Below are 26334 nucleotides of genomic sequence, written 5' to 3' on the forward strand. Positions count from 1 at the left end.
CTCNCTCTCTCTCTCTCTTCTCTCTCTCTCTCTCTCTCTCTCTCTCTCTCTCTCTCTCTCTCCACAAACAGACACACAAACACACACAATAAAGTTTGTGCATGCTTGCACTAGTCCTCTTGTGACTTCTTCCTATAGGTGTTTGTGCACTTAGTATTTGGTGTCTACTTTTTATAGGAATCGGAAACTCTTTCTTCTGCTTTCCACGATGAATCCCGACCTTCTAGCTCTTCCAACTTGCAAGATTGTACAATTATTGACTTTGATGATGGTGATGTTGACGATGATTTAGATCCTGCCATGAAGGAGCAGCTTGACAGGTAACAAGAATGCCCCAGATAGAGTTTGTCAACAATATCAAGCTTGTGTCTTAAGCAAAAATATTATTTCAAGGTTATATTAAAATGTGAAACGCGTGTGTCAAACTACCTTTAGTCTAGGATTTCTATGTACATGTTACCTTCTTAGTCCTGTACTTGTTTTAGTAAATTTCCTTTCTACAGAGAATAGTGACGTTCAGAGATTCTCGAATCTATCATGAATTAATATGGTTATTTCAAGTCCACTCTTTTGCGCCGATTAATATCCTCATACTTGTTCAGTAGAATATGTGTATTAGCTGATTATTGCATAATGGCTTATTCCTTGTCTTGCTTCATGTAGGGAAGTAGAGGATTTTGCACGAAGATTAAATTCAGATTGGCCGGAAAGGATGCAGGAAATATTATCCTTAGGCCAAGAAAGGAGACTTGCACCAATAAATATGAATGGAAATGGTTCTGCACGCAGATATAAAAGTATGTTTCCTCTTCCCCTCCTGTTTTTCGACTGTACGTTACTTCCTGTGCTGCATATTTTTCATTTTCTTTTCAAAGCATCTGGAAGAATAGTTGCATTTCCTATGTTTATGGTTACTGTTGGGGACTTCTTGAGGCATTTCATATCTTCTACATTGTGATTTAAGGCTTTAAGCCTGTCTGTTGTCTTATATGTTTGTATATTGTATACGCAATATATTTCTGCTACGAGTGTGAGAGAGTCCAGCAAAAGTATAGTTTGGCTGACAGATTTAGTGGCTAATTGGCTGTTGGTAGCAGGTTTGGATCGGAGATAATGGTTCTATGATCAGTGTATTACTTAATTGGAATGTCAAGCAGCTAGAGTGATTGGAACAGATGCGATCATGAAATTTGCTGCTGCTGAAACTAGAAGAGTGATAACTGTTTTTGGTGTTGCGAGCATGTGAGTATGTTTATTTATTTTTCCATCACCAAAAGCAATTTTCTTTCTGTGAGCATCTTTGTATGTTGAAGAAGAGAAAGAACAAGGTGTTTAAATCGAAAAGAAAAAAGAGCTTGGAGCCTTCAAATCTTCAATAGGGCGCTTAAATTTCTCATTCTCTTGGCTTCTTCTCTTTTGTGGATGTTTAACCTTCTGCCATCATCACTTGCCCACTCTGTACGCTCTTGACTTGGTGCTCGATTTACAAATGTTCCGTTTCATTTTTGTTTTAAAGGCCCCATTTGGCTTTCAAAAGTCTTGCGAGAAGTTGTAAGTGCTTAATTTATGTAACGAAGTTGGAATGAAAAGCAAGTTATATTATTTCCTTTTGTACTGATTTGGTCTTTTTAATAAGTTGGATAGCCTAATTGAACGACTAGCAGGCTGTTTAACCTGTGGCAGGGTTGTACTATTCCTCCAATCAAAGCTTAACTTGCAAGGGTCTGTATCAGATTTTACATTCATTAATAGTATGGTCTGATATGAATTTATCAATTGAGTTCTATCAGCTTGATGGTTGCTTAAAAATCATTATTTGGTCGCGGAAAAATGTGACCAAAAAACCGTGTGTTATAGTCCACAAATTAGGTAAAAAATCATCATTTTGGGTTTTGTTTTTTTTTTATCATTCTTTTGGGGAAAGTTACTGGGTGCTAATAACATTGAGCCACAAACGAAACAACATGCTATGCAGAGGAAAGACCAAGTTAACAATAAAAAGAGGGAACCCAAATCCTATAAAGATTGATCTTTTATTCATTTCTTTGCTTACACGATTGAGATTGATAAACAAGAGCAGATAGGTATAGCCATACACATTTCAGTATTCTTTCACTTTATGTGTAGAGTAATATTTCTTGAAAGCTCTAGGAAGATATACTGGCAATAAGAACCCAAAAAGATTGAAGCTCCAGAAAGCCATATTAGCAATAGCAAGAGCTCTGCCAAGGTACAATCTCTTGGCAGATCCACCATACTCTGCGTAGTCTTTTGAAAACTCACTTGTAAGCCACTCCACAATGGTGAAAATCCTCCTGGAGTTGTAGAAAACCGGCACGAAAACGCGTATTGGTGTCGAAAACTGGTCAGAGAAAGCCAACCCTTCCATGAAGACTTGGCTTGCAAGAAGGAACACGTGTGGCGAGGCTGCGCTGATTCCTTGCTTGTCACTCTCGAAAATGCCCTCGAATATGTAAGCTATGGGGAGCACTAGGCCTATGATGGCACCCAAGAGGACGTAGAGGCGTAGGATCTTGTTTTGGGGGCCGAAGACTGCAGGGTCTTTAATGGAAGATTGGATGGGGAAGGCAACTTTGGAGATGAAGTACATGTATGCAATGGAGAAGAGAACAAAGGCTAGGTCTTGAGGGCTTACCATGCCACTGGCTGAGAGGACAACAATGACGGCGAGGGCATTGAGCTGCCGGAAGGAGAATGAACCCGGTTTCCGGTTAGTGGTGCTTTGTTGGGTTTGGTTCTTTTGAGATTTGGGGCTGAGTTTAGATGAAGAAATAGGATCATGGTGTTCTTTGAACTCCTGTTCTTGTTCTTTGGGAAGGCTAATGTCACTAGTTGGACCAACTCCACCTGACATTGGGTGAGAAACAATGAGAGAGAGAGAGATGGAGAAAGGAGTTAGAGGCTCAAAGGGTTTGGTTTCCTTGGTGGTGAAGCTGTGAAAGATTGAAAGGAAAAATGGAAATGGATCAAAGAAAAAGTCTTGGAATGAGAGAATAGAAAAGTTTAAGATGGGGAAGAAGGAAGATAGGGTTGAGCATAAGGTGAGTAAGGAGGACAAGTGTTTGTGTCACAGGAATTTGAGGTGAGAGTGAGGAAAATAGGGTCATGTGGACATTGTTTTGTCCTCAGTTTTTGGTCTAGTCAAAGCATTGGTTAATCATCTTTCTTTCTTCTAGGCCTTTGCTCTTAGTTTTCCACATTGAAATTAGACAAACATGCATGTCTGAGACTCTGAGCTACGGCCACAGATAAGAGTAAACAATGGGTCTGAAACTCTGAATGGAAGTGTTTGTTCTAAGATTAAGACCAAGATTAAGAAAGAGACTTTTGTATGTATTAGACTTGGATTATACATATCAGATATATAAAAAAGCACTTGGGTTTCATCAAAATTGTGTACAATATATAGTACGTTGTGAAATGAGGTAGCCAAGCATACGTATATACATGAAACATAAGCCAGTAGATTAATAAACAGAAAGAAAATCCCTTCAAATCCAAAGTCTCAACTTCAATCTGATTTTGCTGCAGCATAATATTTCCTGAAAGCTCTAGGAAGATAAACAGGCAACATGAAGAAGAAGAGGTCATAGGACCAAAACACCAAGTTAACAACAGCAAGTACTCTGCCAAGAAACAGTCTCCTTTCACTTGCAGATCCACCATACTCTTGATCACCAGCTTTCGAAAACTCTCTCTTAACCCAATCCACAAGGGTAAAAATCCTCTTGGCATTGTAGAAAACCGGCACGAAAACCCTTATGGGTATCGAAAACCTGTCACTAAAAGCCACTCCATCCATGAAGACTTGGCTCGCAAGAAGGAAAACATGGGGCGCAGCAGCCCTGATTCCTTCTTTGTCTCCCTCTATAAACCCTTCAAATATGTAAGCAATTGGGATCACAATGCCTATGATGCCACCAAAGAGAGGACCAAGCCGAACTAGATAGCTTTCGGGGTTGAACACCGGGGGCTCTTCCATAGGATCAGTGAGCTTTGGAAAAGCAAATTTCGAGAGGAAGAAGAGGTAGATGATGGAGAAGACAACAAAAGCAAAATCCTGAGGACTAACCAAGCCACTGGCTGAGAGGACTACCATGACCATGAGGCAGTTGAGCTGCCAAAAGGGTATGTAGTTATGTTTGTGGACAGTATTGAAGGTTTGGCCATTTTGGGGGCCGAGTTTGAAGGCTGAAGTAACCGGATCTTCGCTTTGTTTGAGTTCATGGTACTCTTTCTCTGTGATTTTTGGGTCACCAGCTTCATCACCAGAAGACATTGTGTTTGTTTGAGTCGGGGTTTTGTTGCAGAGGAAAATGAGAAAGAGAGAGAGAGAGAGAAGCTAGGTCGAGTTATAACAGAGACTATTTGTGGGAGAGTGACGAGGAATATGAGCATGGCGGGGACAAGTGGCAATGCGATTGGAGTTTGAGGTGCAACACTGTTATGTGACCGAGTGCAAAAGTCTGTCGAGCTTATCTTTCTTTCTCTGGGATTTTGTGTAGTAAAGCTTATCGAAATGTACTCGCAGACAACAAAAGTTTCAGTGCATGGCAAGAACTTGTTATGCAAAGCATGTGGATTTTTAAAACTTCTTATTGAGAGCAAGTAGCAGGTCACGTTGACTAGTCATGTAACACCCACTTTTTAGCATTCGGATCAAAATCCACAAGAGTATCTCGACAAAGTCAAGACTAACCTCACAAACGCACGAACCTGAAAGCCTCTCAAACCTACAAAACTGGTAAGAGTTAAGAATCTGAAAGCCTCTCGAACCTACAAAACTTGTAAGAGTTAAGACTAGAATTCTATACACGGAGGTTTCATACAAAACTACTCGACCAACCTTACCACACCAAATGGTTTTTACTTAAGACAGCAAACAAGAAAAGTTCTCTAGTTTTTTAAATCATGTTTTATCAACAGAAAGTTGGGGGTTGGGGAACATTTTGAGAATAAGATGTGATCTACAAGAAAAGCTAGAAACCTGTTAAGACAGTGCCTCTGGAAAGAAACAGACATTCAATCTGTCTCATAACTCGTAAGTACAAAGAATACAGAAACAAAAGGGGACCTTTCAAATAAGGGCTCTTCAAATAACTAAACCATATTTATTACAGAAACTTTTGACAATTGAGCAAAGAAAAGAGAAAACCTCACTAATCAATCTGCTATGACAAGATAAGAAAAAAAAGGAAAGAGCTATAGAACTTATCTTCCAAAACCTTTTCTTCACTTTCTGACAGAAGACCACTGGAAAAACTGGAACCCTCTGCTAAGAATATAGTCGCTGGCTAAACTGTGCACATTGTATAACCAAAAAAACAATCTCTGTTTCTCTCTATAACTAGGTAACGGTGTTCTGTTTGGGGATGTATTTTATCTTCACTCCCTTTTCAGGCTTCTTTGATCTGTACTTGACTTTACCAGCTCCGGTAACTGGAGGCTCGGCTGCCTCCACATTCACAAGCCGATTTTCTGCATTCCCAAGAATGCTGCGTTTAAACCTTAATGAATGAGTTACTGCTACTTCACTGTCAATGTCCAGGCATCTGGGAGGTTCAGAACCTTCAAAAAGAACCAATTCTACATGATCTCCGGCTATAGCCTCTTTCCACCCTGCGAACAAGATAGTCGTTATTCTAAAGTACTGTTTAGGCCATTAGGCTAGTCGGGGTGGAAGCATGTGTACAAAAGGGATAAAAAAAGGGAACAATATATTCTCCGGAAAAAAATGAAAAACAAAAACCACAGTACTTTAAAATCGAACTTACTCTGTGCAAGAAAATCTTTTGCAGCACGACTGGAGAAACCCAAGCTCCCAGCTTGTGTTGAACCATTACGAATGACATCATTTGGACAAGTACCATTGTGGATGGTCCGACTGTGTCGCTTTTCAGCTGCAACATCAGTTTCAGATTCTCTGCAGCCATTCTGAACTGGCATAGGAGGCCCCTTCGTTCCATTCCGGCTCACTAGCCTCCAAACTGTTGATCGGTTTGTGCTACTCTGAACCGAATCCGGTTTATTGGTTTTGTCCTGAAAGTTGTTCTTAGGCATTTGTTGCTCCAAAAGGCCATCATCACGAAAGCCAGCCAGATTATTACTTTCCTGGCAAGAATTTCCAAGAGTGACTGATATAGATCCAATCAAAACCTCATGGTTCTTGATTTGATCAGGTTCAGTTGCATCCTTTTGTACTCCAGCTTTCAAACTACCCCCATCATTTTGTGGTTTAGGCTTTCGACTCCAAACTTTATTGCTGCCGGACACAGCTCTTGAATCCCGGTAGCTTCCATGATTTTGCATGGATGGAAGCTTTGATGTTTGAGAACTCTGACTTGCATGAACTCCATTAGGCACACCCCACTGTGATTTCGGCAACACCTGCCATCGAGCAACCGCACGCCGAGTACCACTTCCTTGAACTGTCCGCCGTTCCACATTTGTACCATTTGAAGGATCAGCTTGTCCACAGGCATTTACAGTCTGAGATTCGGGATCCACATTTTCATTGGTGCTCGAGTCTTGAAATGCTTCAGCAGATGAGTGAGCATAATCAAGCACGTCTGAAATGGGTGAGTCAGAATCAACGGTTGTTGAATGACTTGATGTTTCTTCCAGAGGTTCATCAATGCTCTCTTTACCATTCACCTTCTCTAGGTCCTTTGCCTTCAGCTCTTTCTGTCTAAGCTTCTTTTGTCTTTTTCTTTTGAGGAGTTCAGCTTGCCTATAGAACCAAAGCAAAAATCAGAAACCAAACATGCAGCTGTAACTATACGAAGTCCAATATACAATAGAAAACCAAATAACAATCATACACATTATCGCTCAACTTAAGAGCCAACAAACTGACTTACTTAAAAGGAAAAGACACTAGCTGCTAGTTCAATAGAATTGTTTGAGTACCTTTTTTGAGCTGCTTCTTCTTCTTCCACTAGTAGCTCTTGTAACCTCAAAGCTTCGGTGTCCTTGTAAGCATGCCAAGCTTTAACCTAAGTAATAGAATTACCAAAAATAAGTCATTATCTCCAAACATTTGAGGGTGGCAGGCACAAACTTAAAGTGAGATAAAAAGAGTTGATAAGAAACAAGAAAGTTTTTATAAGATCATGTACCAATTTTTGTTCTACTAAGAAGCTGGTACAAGCAACTAGATTCTTTGTTTCAAGGCCAACCTTCCCAGCATCCCCATCAAAAATGTATCGTTGCATTGATGTGGCTGTCCCAGACATAAATGTTTTTTCACTTGCATCGTCAAGTATACTGAATAACTCCTGGGAAGATATTGGGAACCTTGAAGGTCTAGCCTGGATAATATCCTGCATAATATAGAAAACAGATATTTCCCATCCATAGAGTCGAGCAGATAGCCATTTACTTCAAAAAAGCTGATGGACAAGGAGAGTGATCTCTTACCAGAAGGACAGAACCAGCCTTCAAATAAATGTGGGGCAGAGAAGTGAATCCAGGTTTCCGTATAAGTGTTGTCAAAGACTTTATGATTGAAGACCCTGCAACTTCCTGGAAAGTGTAACAAATTAGAAACTTGAAGTAATTACCTAACATTTGATAAGATCAAGGTTACCAAGCTATCATGCAATGATAAAGAATTTTTAATTAAATTGCAATATTGCTATTCCCTTCAACTGGTTGCAACAAAATAAGATACTTTTAATAAAATCTTAAAAGAAAAAATAGCAATGCAGAGCCAAAACAAGTACTATGTGACATATCAATAGCATGCACACCACCCAAGCATAAGAATGGCTCTATGATACCATTAAACCTAAAGAAAGAACACGAAACATAAAAAGTTACCTCCAAATTCACATTCTTGAACGATACAGATTCTTTTGCCTCTTCGGTGGAGAGCTAGACAAAGTAAAAATGATGGAATGTAGTGAGCACAAATACTTAAAAAGGCACCCTCCATGTCAAGAATGCAATGAGAAACTTGCCTTATCCCAAAACTCCCCAAGAAGATCCCTATTTTTGGTAGAATCCTATAAGATATAAACAATGCCAAGCATTAAGGAGCAGTAAGCAAAATACCTTACTTAAAAGAATTTATAAAAAATTGAGTGAAGGCAGTCATAGATAGTGTACAACAGTAAGAAACCTTATCAAGCTTTTTCAATCGATGGTGCACGCGAATATGCCTTCTGTAGTTGATGGTTGAACAGAATTCTCGGGGGCATTTGTCACACTTTTGCATTTGCACCTTGATGGGAGAGTGCAAGGGCCAACCTGGAAGCTCTGTCAAGAGTAAAGTACCTTCGTCTTTAGACAAATTTTTTACAACCAATCTATCTGCTTATTAGACTTTCGCTAAGTTATCATTGGTCTAGGAAAGGCCATCACAGTAGAATACTCCCCCACTTCTAACTTAAAAAGGAAAATCGGTAGGTACCTTGTTGATCTAAGGCATGAAGTAGTTGAATCCATGGAACTGGGCTATCACCTGCCCTAGAGAAAGAAATAGAAGGTTCTTTTGCAACTTGTCTGATGATAGTGTCAAGGGAGTCGTTTCCTTCATCCAATTTCATAGCATCAGTGTTTGAGTCCGTTAGCTTAGCAATTGGCATCTGAACAACACATTTAACCTCAAAATCACTAGGTGCCTTTGCACAGAGTACCAAGCAAAGAAGAAAAACAAAAGGCATCTAATGCCAATTAACATGCACAATTTTAAATCTCTGTTTACTGGACAAAGAAATATATATGATCGAATGAAGCAAAGAAATGACCTAAATTTTCTTCTAAACTACTTTTATTCTATATGAATCTATATCTGATAACAAACATGTACTCCTCGAGATTACTAAAGCAGTCACAACAACAGCACAAGTGTTCTACAAATTGAGTAATGCAACAAAATCCTACATCCTAAGCATCTCTACCAATACAGATCTACCGCAAAAAATGCCGAATAGCTTAACCGCCTCCACCTTGAAATACAATTTCTTTACACGAACAATTCCACAATATATATCACACACCAATGTCGAATCAAAACAACACTCTAAATGCTGCCGATTAGGTCTTCTCCGAAAATCTAACAGAAAATGCAAACTAATAATTTCCCTTCCACCAAAAACATGCAATCAAACTAAGCCATTCGCGACTCATCTAAACTGATACCTAATCCAAAATTCTCATATTTCCGTTTCTGTTTTCTGTATCCACATATGGAAAGTTGAGCCAGCTATATCTAAACAGAGCAGCGATAAAATCGAAGACAGAATCAAAGAGCATGTAGGATTGAGAAAAAGCAAAAGCTTGGCGAAGGTTTAGAGGAGCGTGATCTAGAATCGGTAAGCGATTGTGCTAAGTAGTGAGGAAGAGGAGTAAGGAGTAATCGGCGTACGTACCAGAGGAGGTGGATCGGCGCGATGAGAGAGATAGGCTCCGGCGATCTGAGGGATTCGGAGCAGGCGGGAATGAGATTCGGAGTGTTCGGCGGGTACAAAAATCGGCGAGAAAATGCGAGAAAGTGATGAGCGAAAGGAGGAGAGAGACGGGAAGAGAGAGTGAGAGAAAGTTCGTAGAGAGAAAATATAAAGGCGAACTGGGGTAATAAGAAAAGAAAACGAAAATGGGAGATTTGTGTCGAAATGCCTTATTATATGAATTTATGATGTGTTTTAATTAATAGAAAAAAATTTAGTAAAAAAAAAATTCTCATAAAAAAAACTAATAAAAAAAATTATAGTAAAACCAAAATTCGCTATTTACGTTGATGAATTAACTTCTAGGTCTGGAAGCTCCTCAAGGTACGGGTCAAAAATGTTCCTCTAAGTTATCAGCTAGGATTAGTCTTCCATTAGCATCTTTAACTACGGAACCAAAAACAGTTGAATCCTTACAAACTGAACCAACAAAGTTAACTTTCACACAAAAAATAGAGAGTTAATAACATTTGATTACGACTGAAGAGCTTAAAAGAACGCACACTACCAAAACCTGAGTTAAAATTGAATGCTCCGACAACAACATAAGTAACCGAAAAAGGATTATCTTAGAACTTGTTTTAAGCAAATGTTATGTTTTTCTTTTATATTTGAAACTTAACTGAAATATTAAAACCCCTTACTATAGCACATGTTTTTCAAATAATTCAATTTTTTTTTTTTCAATACCAAAATCCTTTACATGTAAATGAAGACCCTGTCACTGCCAACGAGGTTTGGCTCAGTTGGCAAGGGCGGGTTTGTGGTGGAGACCCCATCCAAGTTCGATCCCCGTTACCAACAGGTCTTGTTGGTTCGCAATATGTAAATTCTCCTATGAAAATTCATACCCACTGTTAGTCTTTTAGAGTTTTAGGATTAAGATTACAGGTTTACCTTGACAATGATGACGTAGCGTAACCAAGCTTTCACATAAATTTTTTGTAACAAAAAAAAAAAAAAAAACCCTGTCACCAAAACCAGTTTCAAAATCCTTTATTTTCTCCCAATCAGTTATGCAATTGGGTTCTTAACCATGGACTCGCAAGCCCGATCCATACTCTTCTTAATGCATTTTCCCTTCTCAGCATCTTTCCAAATTCCAAGTCCACTTTCAGCGGCAACCATGGCGAAGTTCCAATCTGCATTGCTTCTCAGTTGCTGACCTCGTTCATCAGGTTCCTTTCACCTTTCTTTAATCGTAAGATCCTCGAGCTGTTCCAAAAGAACCAGAGAAGAAATGGGTCGAGGGTTTACTTATTCCATGCTCAGCGACGATTTAGTTGCCCAAATCCTGAACAAGATAAGCGAATCAGAAGACATAAGATCATTCTCGGAGGTGTGCAAGCAGTGGTTAAGAGTACAACGTCTAAACCAAACATCGCTTCGGGTCGACGTCGGCTTCCCCCAGATTTTACTTACCAGATTCCCGAACCTGCAAGAGTTGAGAGTATGGGAGGTTACAAAAGAAAAGCCCAGTAAAGAAGCGTGGTATCCAACCGAGACGGGACTCGAAATCGTAGCGAAATCGTGTCCTAATCTTGAGACGTTGTTGGTTTCTTCCGAGTATTCTGTTTTGGGGTCGAAAGGTTTAAGGGCATTGGGAAATGGGTGTCCCAAATTGTCCACTGTTATGTTTGACGAGATGGTGGTAGGGAATGAAGGACTTGTTGCGCTTTTTCAGGCTGCGCATAACTTGAAGGGTCTGCATTTGTCTAGTAATGAGCTAGTTTCTGACTACGCCTGTAGAGCAATCGGGTCATCTTGCATTACCACATTGGAGTTGAAAGATTGTCCTTATGTTACTACTGATGTGGGATTGAGATTCGTGGCGAATGGGACTACCTCCGGGACCCTCAAGAAATTGATCCTTGATGGTTGCCAGGGCATCACTGATAATGGGATAGAGTATTTGGTCAAAATGCGTTGCTTGGAGCACCTGGAACTGACCAACTTGAGTGAGGGAGTCACTGATGTAGGAGGTGTGGCAATCTCTACAATTCAAACCCTCAAGGAACTGAAATTGAGCGAGGCTTTGGGGATGTCAGACCGTACAGTTGTTGCTCTTGCTGAGAATTGCCACAACTTGGAAGCATTTGCATTGTGTCTATGGTTTCATGGAGATGTAAGCGGAGCTAGTATTTGTGCATTTTCAGGTCATAAATGCTTGAAACACCTTGCGTTGTTTGGTGATAATATACACATGTCTGATGTGGAAGTGGAACGAATAGTGCTTGGATGCCCCTCATTGGAGTCTTTGGTGTTAGATGATTCGGTGGTTTGGAACTTCGGATCGATGCAGGACAGAGCTAGGAGAGTGATCAAGTTTGGATCCTACGATAGACCCCTTCCCCATTTCACGGGCACTACATGGTGGTAAAGCATCCCTCCATTTAGTCATTATTATCTGTTTTGTCTAATTTCAAATGTGTTTTGTCAGTCATATGCTTTTGGTTACATGGATGATGTCAAGGAACGATAATTCTGTTTGTTTCTGTATGATATGGAACATCTTCTATGTGTGTCATATAATTGAAAGCTGTTGCTAATGGGTGAATGTTTGTTATGAACTTGTGATTTTGAAAGTGGCTGCTTGGTAAATGTCTGATGATATCATATACTATATATTTTCATTTTCTGTATCCCTTCCATAAAGGTTGGTTTTTTTAGTTCATGTTCATATGTAATAGTCTCTGAAATGTTTTTTCATTTTCTTTTGGACCTGCATGGATGATCGAGTAGTGTTGCTCAGTTGTTGATTGACGGAACTCCAATTGTTTTCTTATGTAGAATTTGTATGCTTTTTTTCTTTTTCTTTTCTGAAAGGGTTACCAACGTAGATTTACATATCTGAAGCCCTGAAGGATTTGTTTTTGGAGATATGTTGTTATGTCATTGTTTTGGCCTTATGATTGTATCCTTTGAACAGAAAGATGTTTCCTGGAGGAGATAAATTGCCTGTGTGTGTCACAGACTTGAGCATAGGATTTTTTCTTATCCTTTCATTTGGATTTCGACCTGCTTCTTTCTTCAAATTCATCACTTGTATACCTGACCTTCCTCTCTTTAGATTCTTTGGGCTTTAGTCAGCAGAAGAGTGCTTTTGATGAACTTTGAGTTTTAGGGCTATTTTAGCCTTGCAAAATGCAGTTGTCTATCAATATATTAGTAATAGGTAGTAAGCAAGGAGTCTTTCTAGAACAATGATTATTCCAAGGCACATAAGAGTTCTAATGAATTTTGAGCAGATATAGATGCAAAGATCACTTTTGTAGATGGTAGAGTGAATGGATACAAAACAGCTGTTGGGTAATTCAAAATTGTGCACGAGTAACATGCCAAGATATTACTACTGGGTTTTTGTTGAGCTGCAGTTTCCTACTTCCATAATGGTGCCCTTTTTGCTCCAACTTCTTTCTCCTATTGTTAATATCACGCTTGAAATTGTTATGGATACCAATTGTTATTTGTGTTGCTGTTATACTCTGCTCGTTATATGCTTGCTGCTAGTGCTTGTTATGAAGATTTCCTTTGTGTTTTACTTGCCAAGAGGGAGCTCATGTTTCCGAAAATGCAGGTGACCGAGCTACTTAAATGAGTTGAAGAGAAGTCCGAGGGGTCAAGACAGACAATGGTTGCAGTGTTTGTGACAAGTACTTGCGCTCAGCACTTGAAAGTAGCCATTGTATAATATGAATCCATTTTGTAAAGGCAAGATTTGAATCCTCTTTCTGAGTTTAAGTCTATGTGTAGTTTCAGCAAAAACGTGATCGATTACATATTTGATATTTCCTGCCATTTCGTTAATCCAGGGTCTCAACCTAAATCATTAGTTAATTGCTTTCTTAACTGATTACCTCCTCAAGATGATTACCTAAATAGCTAGCATTATCACAAATGCTAAACTCGTAAAGTTAAAAACAAAATTTGACCTCTTCTTCGTGTTCAAATCAAGGAATTCACTAATGGTTACTGTGGTATAGATATCGAATGATAGAATCACACTATAATAGTCCGTGTAGTAAACTAGTAAAAGAATTGAGATGCGAAAACCCACTACTGTAGTTGCCACTGATGAATTGCATACTGAAGTGCATAATTGGGAACCAGATTGCAGTGTTCAAGCTCAAGATTTGTCATTGGTGACGTACTGTGTCCGCTCTTGAACCATCCTCGTATTGCCTCTTCTTCATATGTATAACCATCTGCTGCTATACGCGGATCAGTCATCACTTCCTGCAAAAGCAAATAAAAGAGCCATGGTGATGAGAAAACAATTTGAAACCGAATCCCAGTCACTCGACAGTATCCAAATGCACGCAGTTCATGTGAAAGTTTAAAGCTTCATCAGTATCAAGTGAGTGATGAGTAATTCAACGCTATGTAGAGCAGTACATGTAGGTTACCTGAAAGATGGGGCAGACGAAATGGGATGGTGTTCGGAGAAGCTTCTTTGAAATCAAGCAAGACTCAGAGGCCGAACATGAAGTTCTCATCACCTCATGGACGACAGATAGGTCCATCCGATTCAACCGGTTCTTCTCACAACACCTCATTGCTAAGAGCGCTAACTCCTTTGCTTGCTCTAGTGGCCAGTCTCCAGCTGAAACATCCAACAAACCACTGATGCTGTCATTCTCCAGTGCGCATTTCACATCTTTCACTATCCCCGATAGTGGTCTTGCAGTTAAGAGTCGTAATAATATAATCCCAAATGAGTAAACATCTGATTCTTGTGTAAGCTTTCCTGTCTCAATATACTCTGGATCCATATATACAGAAGTTCCATTTGGGTCATTACATATTTTGGTGAAGTTGGCTGGATCTTCATTCTGTGGGATCAAGGAAGCGATGCCCAAATCACCAAGTTTGCTCACAAAGTTTGCATCCAAGAGAATGTTGCTTGGTTTTAGATTCCCATGGACAATACGAGGGATATTTGAGTGAAGGAAGATAAGGGCAGAGCATATTTCAGTAGCAATGCATGTTCGAATTTGCCATGGAAGAGGTGGAGATTTGTCTTTGCCTGCAAGGTGGTCCTCAAGGCAGCCATTTTTAAGGTATTCATACACAAGTGACCTAGATTCTGGACACATTCCAATTAGTGTCACCAGGTTTGGATGCCTTACTCTGCTCAAGACCTCTACCTGATGAAAATTCAACCATATTAAAGAATTAGTTGCTGCATTATTAGTTCTCTAACAAAGTATGTTGAAAACATGATATAAATTTACCTCATTTTGGAAGTCTAATTGCTTCTTAGAACCATAAGAGGGCAACATCTTTATTGCAACATGCATGTGGCGGAGAATCCCTCTATAAACACTTCCATACCTTCCTTCTCCAATCTTCTGGGATAGGTCAAAATTCTGAGTTGCCTCATTGATCTCCATAAAAGAGAACATGGGGAATTCCGCATGACAAATGCTTGCAGCTTTCCCTAATGTGCTCAGTTGTTTAACCTTTCGTATTGCATTTCTATACTCTATTTGCAAGTTATCCCGTTTTTCTCTAAAACTAATCAAGAGCTGCGCTGCAGAGATGATCTTCTCCTCTAACTCCTTTACTGTACATTGTGACTCTGCTAGTTGACCCTCCAGCACTAAGTTCTTATTCTGGACCATCTGGACTTGTTCTATAAATTTTTCACATTCATCCTTTACACCTTCTGCTTCCTGCCTTACTGTAGCGAGCTTCTCTTCCAACTCTTTTCTTCGTGTCATCTCCTTAGTGCATAAGCTTTCAAATGCTTTGACCTATAAGAAGGTAGGATAAACAAAAACTATTTTTGTGAAAAATGAGATAAATTCTACTATCAAATCAAAACGCATAAAAAAAGGTAATATGCATACATGCACAGATATGCACTACATACAGACATATAGCTGCATCTTGAGCTATATATCAGAAGCTCACGTTTTCATGCTTGAGCCTTAGATTCCTAGAATGGAAAGTAATTGAGATAAATCTAACTCATGAGCCAATCATCCATGATAGGAGATCATAAAGCTTTTTTTTCTTTTCTTTTCTTTTATTATAGTCCTTGTCAAAGGAGCAGAGTATCTAGGTCCAAAATAGAATACACTGCCCTTGCAGTTTGGAATTGGGAGGGAGGGTGGAGAGATTTATTAGGATAATAGGATAGGCCAAGATTTCCATTCCTTCCAATGTACTGATAAATATAAAGACTAATGAACAGAGTAAACAATATTGAGATGTTCATCAAAAGAAAAAAAAAAATTGAGTGTTAATACAAAACCACAGCATCCTGCCAAGCCAATACCACTACAGAAAGAGATTATCAAATGATAAATTTTACCTTGCATTTGGCCTCCATGGCATCATCTTCTACTTCCCACCTCCTCGCTGTATCTTCAAATTCCTTTTGTTTTGAGTTCTTTCTGTGCAAAACGGCTTGCTTTACTTTCTCATAACTTCCAGCCGCTGATTTTTCCTCCTAAAAAGATGCAGAACTAAACATTAACTAAATGCCATCAAAGCTGTAGATGATTCTTAGTGAAAAGCATCTGACAACAAACATTTTTTACCTCGTCTATCAGTAACGAGGTCAACCTCCACGACAAATCTTCCACGTCATTGATATCCTCCTCAGCATCTGCAGATCTCTGTAACAATGTCACTCGTCTAGTAGTCTTACATTAGAACCAATGCCATCAGCGACAAAAACTGTCAGGGCAGTGTGCCTACCTAGATTTCTCAGCCAAAGAGTTGATTCTGTACTGAATTGCTCCAGTTCCTCTGTTCCAGTAGCCGAATTTAGCAGCAGCAAAGGAGGGGCATTCTCTATTTCAGAATTATATTCTCTGTTTCCCCTGTTATCACATGCTTCGTGTAAGTGGCAATCATATATGGCATTATGGCAACTACATTGATAATACTACAAGCTATGTATGACAATTTGAACTTAAACAGGACAACTACTTGTAAAAGAATATGAGTTGGTCTGCAAAAGAAACCACTAGTACCTTGTATATATGAGGTGGCCCTTACACACAAACCAAATATGACATGAACTAGCTGCCTTTTGACACACAAAAACAGCCTTATTGGACCTTATCTCCGCCAATCTCCTGAAATTCCCAGTAAGCATCAGTCAGTCAACCTAAATCAAACTCTTGATATCAGACATGCATTCTCACTGATATTTTCAACTCATCCGAGGTCACAAACACTTAATTAGCTTCCATTCTAACGAAAAATTTATAACTTCGGAAACAATAACAACTGATGCATACTCGGTATAGAGTTCATCTGCAGCTGCCCCCATGACAAGCCACCTAATACCGTGCCGAGCAATCATTTCCACAATCCCCTCCTCAACATTGTCCATCTCAATCCATACTTCACTAGCCTGCACCTACATTAACAATCAAATCATTCGAAATGTTCTATAAAATCAAAATTCAATGCTATAGGGGATTGAATACTCACTCCAGCTCCGATCAGAATCAATTGGTATTCATTTAGAAGGTTGCGTAATTCTGCTGAACTATTTCCTTCATCTGCAAAACACAGTGATCATAATTACGATCATGAGCTTGAAATTCACTCGAAATCAAAACAAGAGTAATTACAACTCACACGGTGAAGGTTGCTGAACGTGAAGGAGGCAGATGCTCTTGCCTACGAAGTTCTTCACGGCCCAAAACAGCGTCGTTTCGCTCTGCTTCACGTCGTTCCCCACCGCAACGAAGATGGTCTCTTCCACATCCCACGCTCGCTCTTCTTCAACGCTCCCCATCTGCTCAGGTTTTATTGGGATTAAGGGAATCGGTGCGGTGAGATTGGACTCGGCGAGTGAGACTGAGTCATCACCGAGTGAATAAGAAGCTGGAATTGTCTGAGGAAGCGGTGAACTGTGAAGGACACGCGGGAGTGTTTTGGTGCGCCTGCTTTTTGCTTTGCTTATTCTTACCAGATTCTCGTAAAAGGAATTTTCAATGTAATTTTGATTTTCTATAAAAGGTAACTTTTAATTAGAAAATTATATAGAAAAGGTACTATAATCTAAAGTAAATCAATAGTGGTAAGAAATGTACACCATCATCATCTGTTAACTGAATTTCGACCCGTTTGTGTACGATAATCAATAATGATAAAGATTTTGAAGGTAAAAACAACGATCGTCATATATTTTTAACTAGTCACACGGATGAAAAATTATGAGTCTTTCACACATCTATAACTGTACAATTCTTACACATGCATCATGAAATACTTAATATAAATTATTAAAGAAGAGTATGAAGGATAGTTTGTGTTACAATGGACGTTGTTATCCCCATTTAATACGATGCCAATTTTCAATAGCAAACTTGGACCTTTGTCTACAAAAGAAAGGGAAAAAGACACCAACATTCTTTTTCTTTGTGTCATCACCAATATTCTTCTATTGTTGTGTCTGAGTCATCACCAATATTCTTTTTCTTCCATAATGCCCCAACAAACACGACAATAGAAGCAAAGATAATAGACCAAGCACTCAACGGTAATTAAAATATTAATCTTTAACCAAAATGTTATTACCAGGAAAGTAACTTTCCACTTTGGGCCGTCCTTTCTCTTCTGGGCTGAGAGAAAAAAGTACGGCCCAAATTCAAGAAAGCCCAAAGCAAGCTAGCCCACATCAGTCCGCGCGCCAAAAAACCCAAACTTACTTCCGTTTCCTTACCTGACTCTCTCTCTCTCGATCTGAGTTTGACTGGTAGCTCCGACGTTCACTCTTCTTCACTATGATACCTAATCATCTTATACTTATCCGACCATGGAAACCGAAACCCAAATCAACGACCCAGATTCGCCGACCTCCGATCATGAGGTCCTTCGCGCCGAGCTCGAGTCCCTCCGCCAGTCTCACCTTAACCTCCAACAGAAGACGGCGGCGATGGAGGAGGACTTCAACCGAGTCCAGAAAGAAAGAGACGAGGCGGCGGCGGAGTTGACCAGAGTCGTCGGGGAGTTTTCCGGCGAGAGGGAGGCTCTTAGGGAAGAGCTGCGCAAGGCGGAGGCGGTTTCGAGGGAGAAGGAAGAGGAGTATGTGATGAAGATCGATGAGGACGTAAAGAGGAAGGAGAGCCTGGAAGATGAGGTGAGATTGTGTAGAGAGAGAATCGAGAAATTGGAGACTGAGAGGAGAGAGAAAGATAAGTTTCTGATCAAGTGTGTCGATTCGCTAAGGCCGATCAAGGAGGAGTTGATTGGGATTATCGAAGGGCTGGATGATGAGCAGTCTCGGATTGAGGTCACTGCAATCGAGGCGGAATCGGAATTAAGTCTAAGCTTAGTATCTGAGGGTGAATTGAGGGCGGTTTGGAAGGAGATCATGGGAGTTAAGAGACTGGTGGAGCGGGCGGAGGCGAAGGTGGAGGAGTATAAAGAGATTAGGCATAATGAGAGGAGGCAGTTGGGGAACAGTGTGGTGAGTTTGACGGAGGAGAATAGGGATATCAGCACATTGCTGAGGATTGCTTTGGTGGAGAAGGAGGCTGTGGAGAAGAGGCTGAAGGGGAGCGGCGAGACGAAGAGAGTGGCCATTTTGCAGAGAGTTGGGTTTGGGCCGTTCGGGTTTTTGATGGGGAGTGGAGGCAATGAGCAGACATTGGAGGGTCCTGTGGCTAAGGTGGATGGAATGGGGTCTGGGGCGAGTAGCAAGTCGGATAGCAGTGAGTGTGAGGAGGAGGTTGTCAGTCTGGTGAGTTCAGCTTCCTTTTTGTTTAGGTTCAAGATTTTCTTTAGCAAATTTAGTTCTAAAAGATTGGAAGATGATGCTGTTTAATAGTTATATTGTTAGCTGCACTATTGCTTTAAAGGCTTAAACTTTTTGATGGAATATGGTGCAATGAATCTTCTATCACAGCTTGAAAGTTGCAGCTGTGATTTATCTCAACAAGTTACAGTTCACAAAAGTTTGTAGATTTATAGCCAATTCTATAGTAGTAGACCTCTGGCTTTGAGAAGTAGATAATGTATGCACTGCTCATAGATAAGTGCAAGCTAATTTTGCTTCTTGTTAATGGATAATAATGGTTAGTGTTCATCACTATTATTATCAGGCATCTACTGTGGAGAAGATCATGAAGAACCTACGCCTGGAGATCACACAATTGAGAAGATCGTTGGAAGAATCAAGGTAAACCTGTCATCAAATCATATGCCTGCTCACATCACTGTTTTGTGATTAGGTGTTTGAAAGAAAATGCATCTTTAACAAGGGTTATGCTATAGATAGTGAATGTCTCTCCAACATTGATATGCACTTCTTAGTTCAAGATATTGGTTCAGACAAAGACATATAAGATTTGAATTCCTGATATTAGGCCATAAATGTTTGTTCAATAGTGCACCTTTATTTCACAGTCTACTAGAATAGACATGTTGAGTATCATTGCTTTAAGCATGGATTACATACCATCATTTCTATGCCAGGTCAGACACTGAGCGCCTACAGAGTCTCACAGAGAAACAAACTCAACAAATTGCAGAAAACATGCTGTACATCAAGGAGTTAGAAGACAGAGAGAGGCTCTTAACTGAAAATGTAATTTCTAGCTCTATAAAAGAAATTACAGTCGTTTTTGTTGTAACAACATGAAGCATGCTCATATTCTTTCTCATTTACCCCATTGTTTTATGAATGTAAGGTTGAGGCACACATGAGCGAAATGAAGGATGCTGAAGCAGAGGTTGCCAGATGGAGAGAAGCTTGTGAGTTGGAAGTTGAAGCTGGGAAAAATGAGATTGAAGAACGCGAAAAATTGGTAACCATAGTCATTCTTTGCAAAATATAATTTTATTGTGAATCATTTGTTGGGATTAAGTTATATGCATTACATGCTTTCCTGCTTCTGCGGTTCTGCCTGTTCCAGAAAATTCGTCTATAGAAGTCTTGTCTTGGATAATATCCACTCTCAGTCACTCAGTTTAGTTTATTTCATTACTGTTCTTTAGATTGCCATCCTGAAGCAAGAATTGGAGAAAACAAGGGCTGCTTTGGACATATCAAATGGCAAATTAAAGCTGAAAGAAGAACTTGCAGCTAACGCCATGGCTGCTCATGCGGCAGCAGAGAAGTCCCTCCAGCTGGCTGACAGCAGGGCTGCAGGACTCCGTAACCGAATAGAGGAACTATCAAGACAGGTAGAAGAAGCAGAAAGCAGAGAGCGCCATAGCCGAAGGGTGAGACATATATGTTGGCCATGGCGATCCCTCAAAGTGAACCCCGCTAACAATTCACATGTACGACGATTGCTACCAGAAATGCAGGCCTTGCTTAATTATAATGGTTGATGAGTCAGGTCACATTTTTTCATTTTGTTTTAGCTCAGTAGAATTTTATTTGGAGTTCTTTCATTACTTTTAAACCCCTGTGCAGCTGTATTTCTCCTTTGTTGTATTCATGTGAAAAAAAATGATAATACATCCCCCTCTCTATTCATATGCTCTGGACTACAAATTTAAGCACCTATCACCAAACATGTTAAAATCGGTTACAGACACAGATTCAGAAATAATGGGAGTAAAATATTTTGATGATCATTGGTAATGAAACAAAAAGAAGAACAGATATACCATGACAGTAAGGCAAATTACACGACATAACAATGGCAATTTTCATGTTGCCATGTCAACACTACTACACTAGTTCTTGTGATACATAACTCCAGACTAAAAGAGAGGAAAATGAGACCTTAAGCTAAAATAAAAAATTTAACCAACTATTTTGCTAAAATTTGTCATATAAAGTAATATCGATCGTTTACAATGAGAAAGGTAGTAGATTCAAGGCGAGGATGGCTGTCAATGGCGAACAGAACCTTTTGCTTCCAGCCTTCCAGTTAGTCCATTGAAGTTATAGCAAGCAACCCCAATGCGCCATAGAGAATGTACTTAACAATTGGATTCTCAGTCACGACAATTGTGCCCCAGCCAGCATAAGGTAAGAACCCTACAACTCTGCCTACAATATGCTGCTGCTGGGGCTAGAAAGCTTAAATGTACCCAACTGCTGCTTGAAGAGTTTTCTGGCCCCAACTCTGCCTAAAAATTTCTTAAATGTACCAAACACCCACATGGAAATGTCAATACCTATTCCATTCCATATCAGTATGTCATTTTCTTATGTATTACATTTTCTTATTTTTCCATTCTTGCCAACCAAACGGGGCCTCAAGGTTTTGGAGGATTTGCAAATAGGGAAAGGAGCGCTCAGGTTTTTGAGGTTTTGGTGTTCACGAAATCTAAAATTCAAAAAAAAAGAAAAAAGAAAAAAGAAAAGTTATTACGGACTGGGCTTTTAGCGGGCTAAGCGGATATAGTGCGTGGCTAGGCGGTCACTAGGCGATCAGTGCTTAGTTGGCCTAGGCGGTCTGGGTGTCTCATGCGTTAGTCCACTTCTCTAGTTCTTGAAGACATGAGAGCTTTATTTCCTCGTCCTCATTGTTATAAATACGAAGAAAGAACATGTTGAATAGTTAAAGTGATTAGTAAATTATGTTATGAACTAGAAGACTAAGAACACAATTCAATCTGGAGGAATAATAACTTCTCTAGCAACTCATGTAAACATGATTTAATCTACATGGTAAATGCAACAAGGAAACAATCAAACAAGTAAACAACTACACTAGAGGCCACAGATTTATTCTAACAGAAACTCCTAAAAACAAGTAGTTCAACGATCTTATCAAATGATTGACATAAGAGATCAAAAAAATAAAACAAGAGTGTAAGAATACTCTACCCTTGAAAATACTCGGCCATCTTTTTCTCCAAAGCCCTCATGTGTGAGGCAGCCTTCATCGCTTCATCACCTTGAGCTTTAGCTATGAAAACCAATGAACTCATTGTTTAAAGGGCCATCAGGATAGACGTCTTGTTATAGCCTCTTGGAAGTTGGCAGCTTGAGATATAAAACGAAGAAATTGTAATTAGAGAAATAACTAGATATGTGTGTGTATCTAAACGAGAAACTTAACTAAGCACTAACCATGACAATGTTGTATTGTACTTCATGCACTCGTTCAAAATGTCAAAGAAAGAGAGCTCATTTTGAGATTGTTTGATGAAACAATCCCAAAATGTTTTGATGTTGGTCTTCATATTTGGAAAGATATTATGCATAGTATTGTACTCTCTTATTGCATTCTAAGAGTCATATAGTAAATGTGTAACACATAAAAGAGGAAACATAAAACATAAAAACTTTAGGGGAAAAAAAAAAGAAACATAAAGGATACAGTTCCAGTGAGACTGATTATATCACATTCAGCTTCATCAACATCATAATGTTCGAGAGAAATCTTTGTTAGGGGATACCTGATTGTTCTTAGCAATGATGGAAAAGTCCATACCAGAAGCATGCATAAAAGTAGATCTAATGAGCCGCAACCATTCACTCTTCAAATGCACACAACCAAAATTACATAAGTCCGTATTGAGTAATTTAAATTAAAACGAAAAACACACCCAGAGCCAATTTTAAAAGAGTTGAAAATGGTAGCTTGTCAAAATTGAAAAACTTTGTGCAAACTGGTACAGACACTCAAACAACTATTCTATATATAATCATCCCAAGGAAACCAAAAACAATGGAGCATGTTATCAATTTGGTACTCTGGTTACTCAAACATGGTTTTGGGATGATTTTACCGAGTGAACTAGAATGGAACCATAATGACTTCATCAGCGTGAAAACAACAATTTATAGGAAACGAGAAAGATGAAAGAGGAACATGAGTAAGGACAAAAGAAAAGAGTTTTACCTGATCATAACATATATTTTATCCTATTTATATATAATTTGTTTTGAAACACTTTTCGTTTTTCGTTCTTTTTTGTTGTTAGTGAACTTTTTGAACTTTTTTACCTGAAAACAAAAACTTAAAGGAAATGAGAAAGATAAAAGAGAAACATGAGTCAAAGGAGAAAGAATAGTGAGATAAGTTAGAAGAGACATAAAAGGATTGACAATGCAATTCGACATATCGATATTCACAAATGGCTGACATGTATTACATTGAGAAAGGGATCAACATACAAAATTTGTATTACATTGTGAAATTTCATAATGATGATCTTAATTTGGGCAAACACAACAGTGTTATATGTTGAAAACCAATAGTAAGCATCTCCCAACATTCTCATAACCATCAAAAACATTTGAACTTTGGAATTACACTATATATAGTCATAAAAAAATTAATACAAAAAAAAAAAAAACTTAACGTACCTTGGAGATGTAATCCCTGATAATGTATTTAGGTGAAAGAATGGTTGGAATCTGGACACCTTCCACAACCTTCTTAGCCTCGTAAGGAATCCCATCAATTTGAACCCTCGTAAGGGACCCTGTTGTAGGGGTATAAAGGCTCAATTTAAAGTCCCGTAACAGTAAAACTTTTTTCCTCTTTATAAGTTTTAGAACTTCAAAATAATGCTTGTATGGATAACCCAAACACCTCTCATAAATTTTAAGCTCTTTGGTCCAAAACTTCTTGCCCCCATCTTCCTTCTGTAGCCAAACTTGTTTTTTTGCAATGAGAAACAAGTTACACAAAGTGAACCATTCAACACTCCTAGCGTAACAATAGTCTCACCACAAGCAGATATTGGTAAACTCTCCAAACACTCAATTTCAACATCAAAAGAACGTATGTAACGAGAATTAGTAGACCGTTTACACTCGTAAATCCAATGAGAAATCCGTTATATATGAAGCACTCCATAATGGGTAACTACATTACTAGATACGTTTCCAATGCTTCTCCAAATCGCTGAGCCAACTGTCAAAACCATAAACTCCGCCTTATTATTACATGGTGGATTTCTTTCTCTAAACACCGTCACCTTGTAGACATGACTTATAGAACTCAACCCATACCCAAATCCAAAGGCATGGATATTATCATCATCCCTTAGCCGGTATTTAAAGATTGGAAGAGCTATAGACTCTCTTGTAATAATAAGATTGGATATATTAAAATAGACACCGTGATTATTACGCCGGTATGAGCAGAGGAAGTCACTGCTGGAACCTACAATATATGATCAATATTGGGGCTAGAAAGCTCATCAAGAGCATGTTGTTGGGGCTCCAACGCTTCTCAAGTCAGCCAAGACGTGATTCTTTTTTGCCATGTCTATGAGAAAATGGCAAGCAGGCGCTCGTGAAACTAGGAATATTTTGGTTATTTACTGATTAGGTGAACACTACTGTGCAAACAATAGGCAATGAATTAAAAATGGTCAATCTTACATTCTCTTTCCTGAGCCTTTCGATCTCATCCTTTGCTTCCATGCTCTTATACAATAGAAGGGTGTTCAAACCACTAATCACATCCAGTAGCGTCGAAGCTGTAGCTGCACTTACCTACAAGAACAAAAGAAAATAACAACGTCGATCAGAAGATTGCTATATAAGCCAAGGCAATCTCAAAATATTTCAGCAGTACATACACTCTAAACCTATACCTATTTTACTTACATGTTTAGCGGCAGGCATGGAGTTGGATGGCCTCTTGGAATCTCAACTACTACCTCGCTCTCATTCCTCTCTCCATATGCCTGCTCCTGACTACAAATTTAAGCACCTATCACCAAACATGTTAAAATCAGTTACAGACACAGATTCAGAAATAATGAGAGTAAAATATTTTGATGATCATTGGTAATGAAACACAAAGAAGAACAGATATACCATGACAGTAAGGCAAATTACACGACATAACAAGGCAATTTTTCTTGTTTCCATGTCAACACTATTTCTTGTGATACGTAAAAACTTTAACCAACTATTTTGCTAAAATTTGTCATACAAAGTAATATCTATCGTTTACAATGAGAAAGGTAGTAGATTCAAGGCGAGGATGGCTGTCAATGGCGAACAGACCCTTCCAGCCCTCCAGTTAGTCCTTTGAAGTTATAGCAAGCAACCCCAATGCGCCATAGAGAATGTACTTAACAATTGGATTCTCAGTCAGGATAATTTTGCCCCAGCCAACATAAGGTAAGAACCCTACAGCTCTGCCTATGATATGCTGCTGCTGAAGCCACAGCTGACCCGGAGCATAGAGAAGTCTATCATTCCCGGGATTGTTATCTCCTTTTGTGAGGATATCTACTTCTCCGGTACCTTCTCTTTCATGAACCTCAATGACACGATGGACAATTGGAATCTCACGGCCATCAACTTTAAAAACGACAATTTCTCCTTCACGAATGGGTTCTTTACTCATGTGCAAGAACACCAGGTCCCCTCTTCTCAAAGCAGGTTCCATACTTCCAGAGAGAACAGCAGTAACAGGTGATTCAGTGCCAGTAAAGAACATCACTGCCTTCCAAAATATAAGTAAAGATGTAACAATCATACAGAGCTTGACGGCCTGAGTGAGGACCTGCCGGAACTGCAGGGATTTGAAGGAGTTCATGGTCTCGCCGATCAAACTCATCTCTTTGAATTTCTGAATTTTCTTCTAGCTGGTGCGAAAGCCAGAAAAGGGTCGTTTCTTCTTTAGCTGAATAATCTGATGATATTGTTATTCACAGAAAGGGGTTACACACACACACCGTACCTAAGCTAACTAGGAAAGTAATCCTAATCCTATTAGGACTATGACTCGCATCAACAATTACTACTAGCTAGTAAATAGTTGGGAAAAAAGAAAAAAGAAAAAACGGGGGACTATAAAAGAGGAGAGGATCAATCTCACCCTAATAACGTTAACGCCTGCGAGCCCCAAAGCCATGATCCAGCGTAAGAGAAAGCTCAGAGCGCCACTGCTCAAGCTGGAACCTGGTATATATTATTTGCTGATTTTTATTTTGAATTTTCTCATTCGTGGCT

The 26334-nt window shown here is 39.3% G+C and overlaps 8 protein-coding genes across 8 annotated transcripts in view; 3 read left to right on the forward strand and 5 right to left on the reverse strand.

The window, feature by feature from the left end:
• LOC101312973 (SKP1-like protein 21-like) overlaps positions 1 to 1741 on the forward strand; it is a 5705-nt gene extending 3964 nt beyond the window's left edge. Inside the window, exons 8-10 of the mRNA XM_004308020.1 lie at positions 178 to 320; positions 664 to 797; positions 1098 to 1741. Of these exons, the coding sequence (XP_004308068.1) occupies positions 178 to 320; positions 664 to 797; positions 1098 to 1114 (294 nt within the window). The 3' untranslated portion in view covers positions 1115 to 1741. The remainder of the gene's footprint in view (positions 1 to 177; positions 321 to 663; positions 798 to 1097) is intronic.
• Positions 1742 to 2101: 360 nt separating this feature from the next.
• Positions 2102 to 3165, reverse strand: LOC101311337. Its single transcript, XM_004309148.1, has 2 exons — positions 2817 to 3165; positions 2102 to 2774 (listed from the first exon to the last, which is right to left on the reverse strand). Exons 1-2 carry the CDS (start codon positions 2873 to 2875, stop codon positions 2102 to 2104), a joined length of 732 nt encoding a protein of 243 aa, XP_004309196.1. The 5' UTR covers positions 2876 to 3165.
• Positions 3166 to 3532: 367 nt separating this feature from the next.
• LOC101311634 lies at positions 3533 to 4300 on the reverse strand. Its single transcript, XM_004309149.1, has one exon. The coding sequence runs from the start codon at positions 4298 to 4300 to the stop codon at positions 3533 to 3535; it is 768 nt and encodes a 255-aa protein (XP_004309197.1).
• Positions 4301 to 5095: 795 nt separating this feature from the next.
• Positions 5096 to 8570, reverse strand: LOC101313259. The gene is made up of 9 exons (XM_004308021.1): positions 8435 to 8570; positions 8144 to 8271; positions 7983 to 8027; positions 7843 to 7896; positions 7441 to 7545; positions 7140 to 7343; positions 6931 to 7016; positions 5796 to 6751; positions 5096 to 5640 (listed from the first exon to the last, which is right to left on the reverse strand). The coding sequence occupies exons 1-9, from the start codon at positions 8568 to 8570 to the stop codon at positions 5369 to 5371; spliced, it is 1986 nt and encodes a 661-aa protein (XP_004308069.1). The 3' UTR covers positions 5096 to 5368.
• A 1989-nt stretch (positions 8571 to 10559) lies between these two features.
• LOC101313556 (F-box/LRR-repeat protein 4-like) lies at positions 10560 to 13266 on the forward strand. The gene is made up of 2 exons (XM_004308022.1): positions 10560 to 11849; positions 13051 to 13266. The coding sequence occupies exons 1-2, from the start codon at positions 10714 to 10716 to the stop codon at positions 13052 to 13054; spliced, it is 1140 nt and encodes a 379-aa protein (XP_004308070.1). The 5' UTR covers positions 10560 to 10713; the 3' UTR covers positions 13055 to 13266.
• A 255-nt stretch (positions 13267 to 13521) lies between these two features.
• On the reverse strand, positions 13522 to 17235 carry LOC101311926 (U-box domain-containing protein 32-like). The gene is made up of 10 exons (XM_004309150.1): positions 17076 to 17235; positions 16926 to 16996; positions 16730 to 16845; positions 16460 to 16564; positions 16182 to 16306; positions 16022 to 16089; positions 15793 to 15930; positions 14708 to 15229; positions 13880 to 14620; positions 13522 to 13709 (listed from the first exon to the last, which is right to left on the reverse strand). Exons 1-10 carry the CDS (start codon positions 17233 to 17235, stop codon positions 13530 to 13532), a joined length of 2226 nt encoding a protein of 741 aa, XP_004309198.1. The 3' UTR covers positions 13522 to 13529.
• Positions 17236 to 18258: 1023 nt separating this feature from the next.
• LOC101312213 (uncharacterized protein At3g49055-like) lies at positions 18259 to 21208 on the forward strand. Its single transcript, XM_004309151.1, has 5 exons — positions 18259 to 19185; positions 19547 to 19623; positions 19920 to 20031; positions 20135 to 20251; positions 20442 to 21208. Exons 1-5 carry the CDS (start codon positions 18259 to 18261, stop codon positions 20778 to 20780), a joined length of 1572 nt encoding a protein of 523 aa, XP_004309199.1. The 3' UTR covers positions 20781 to 21208.
• A 4188-nt stretch (positions 21209 to 25396) lies between these two features.
• LOC101313848 (signal peptidase complex catalytic subunit SEC11C-like) lies at positions 25397 to 25939 on the reverse strand. The gene has a single exon (XM_004308023.1). It carries the CDS (start codon positions 25937 to 25939, stop codon positions 25397 to 25399), a length of 543 nt encoding a protein of 180 aa, XP_004308071.1.
• Between the last annotated feature and the right edge of the window lie 395 nt (positions 25940 to 26334).

Source organism: Fragaria vesca, linkage group LG7 (genome assembly GCF_000184155.1).
Source record: "Fragaria vesca subsp. vesca linkage group LG7, FraVesHawaii_1.0, whole genome shotgun sequence".
NCBI classification, from domain to species: domain Eukaryota; kingdom Viridiplantae; phylum Streptophyta; class Magnoliopsida; order Rosales; family Rosaceae; genus Fragaria; species Fragaria vesca.

Excerpts from the sequence above, each read along its gene's own strand:
- LOC101311337 (XM_004309148.1), bottom strand. The coding sequence starts at position 2,875 with ATGTCAGGTGGAGTTGGTCCAACTAGTGACATTAGCCTTCCCAAAGAA. Across the intron at positions 2,775-2,816 it reads CCCAAAGAACAAGAACAGGA|CCCCAAATCTCAAAAGAACC; the intron begins GTTCAAAGAACA and ends ATCTAAACTCAG.
- LOC101311634 (XM_004309149.1), bottom strand. The coding sequence starts at position 4,300 with ATGTCTTCTGGTGATGAAGCTGGTGACCCAAAAATCACAGAGAAAGAG.
- LOC101313259 (XM_004308021.1), bottom strand. The coding sequence starts at position 8,570 with ATGAAATTGGATGAAGGAAACGACTCCCTTGACACTATCATCAGACAA. Across the intron at positions 7,017-7,139 it reads TCTTAGTAGAACAAAAATTG|GTTAAAGCTTGGCATGCTTA; the intron begins GTACATGATCTT and ends TCTATTACTTAG. Across the intron at positions 5,641-5,795 it reads AAAAGATTTTCTTGCACAGA|GGTGGAAAGAGGCTATAGCC; the intron begins GTAAGTTCGATT and ends TCTTGTTCGCAG.
- LOC101313556 (XM_004308022.1), top strand. The coding sequence starts at position 10,714 with ATGGGTCGAGGGTTTACTTATTCCATGCTCAGCGACGATTTAGTTGCC.
- LOC101311926 (XM_004309150.1), bottom strand. The coding sequence starts at position 17,235 with ATGGGGAGCGTTGAAGAAGAGCGAGCGTGGGATGTGGAAGAGACCATC. Across the intron at positions 16,846-16,925 it reads TGATTCTGATCGGAGCTGGA|GCTAGTGAAGTATGGATTGA; the intron begins GTGAGTATTCAA and ends ATGTAGGTGCAG. Across the intron at positions 14,621-14,707 it reads AATTAGACTTCCAAAATGAG|GTAGAGGTCTTGAGCAGAGT; the intron begins GTAAATTTATAT and ends AATTTTCATCAG.
- LOC101312213 (XM_004309151.1), top strand. The coding sequence starts at position 18,259 with ATGGAAACCGAAACCCAAATCAACGACCCAGATTCGCCGACCTCCGAT. Across the intron at positions 19,624-19,919 it reads AGATCGTTGGAAGAATCAAG|GTCAGACACTGAGCGCCTAC; the intron begins GTAAACCTGTCA and ends TTTCTATGCCAG. Across the intron at positions 20,252-20,441 it reads TTGAAGAACGCGAAAAATTG|ATTGCCATCCTGAAGCAAGA; the intron begins GTAACCATAGTC and ends ACTGTTCTTTAG.
- LOC101313848 (XM_004308023.1), bottom strand. The coding sequence starts at position 25,939 with ATGAGTTTGATCGGCGAGACCATGAACTCCTTCAAATCCCTGCAGTTC.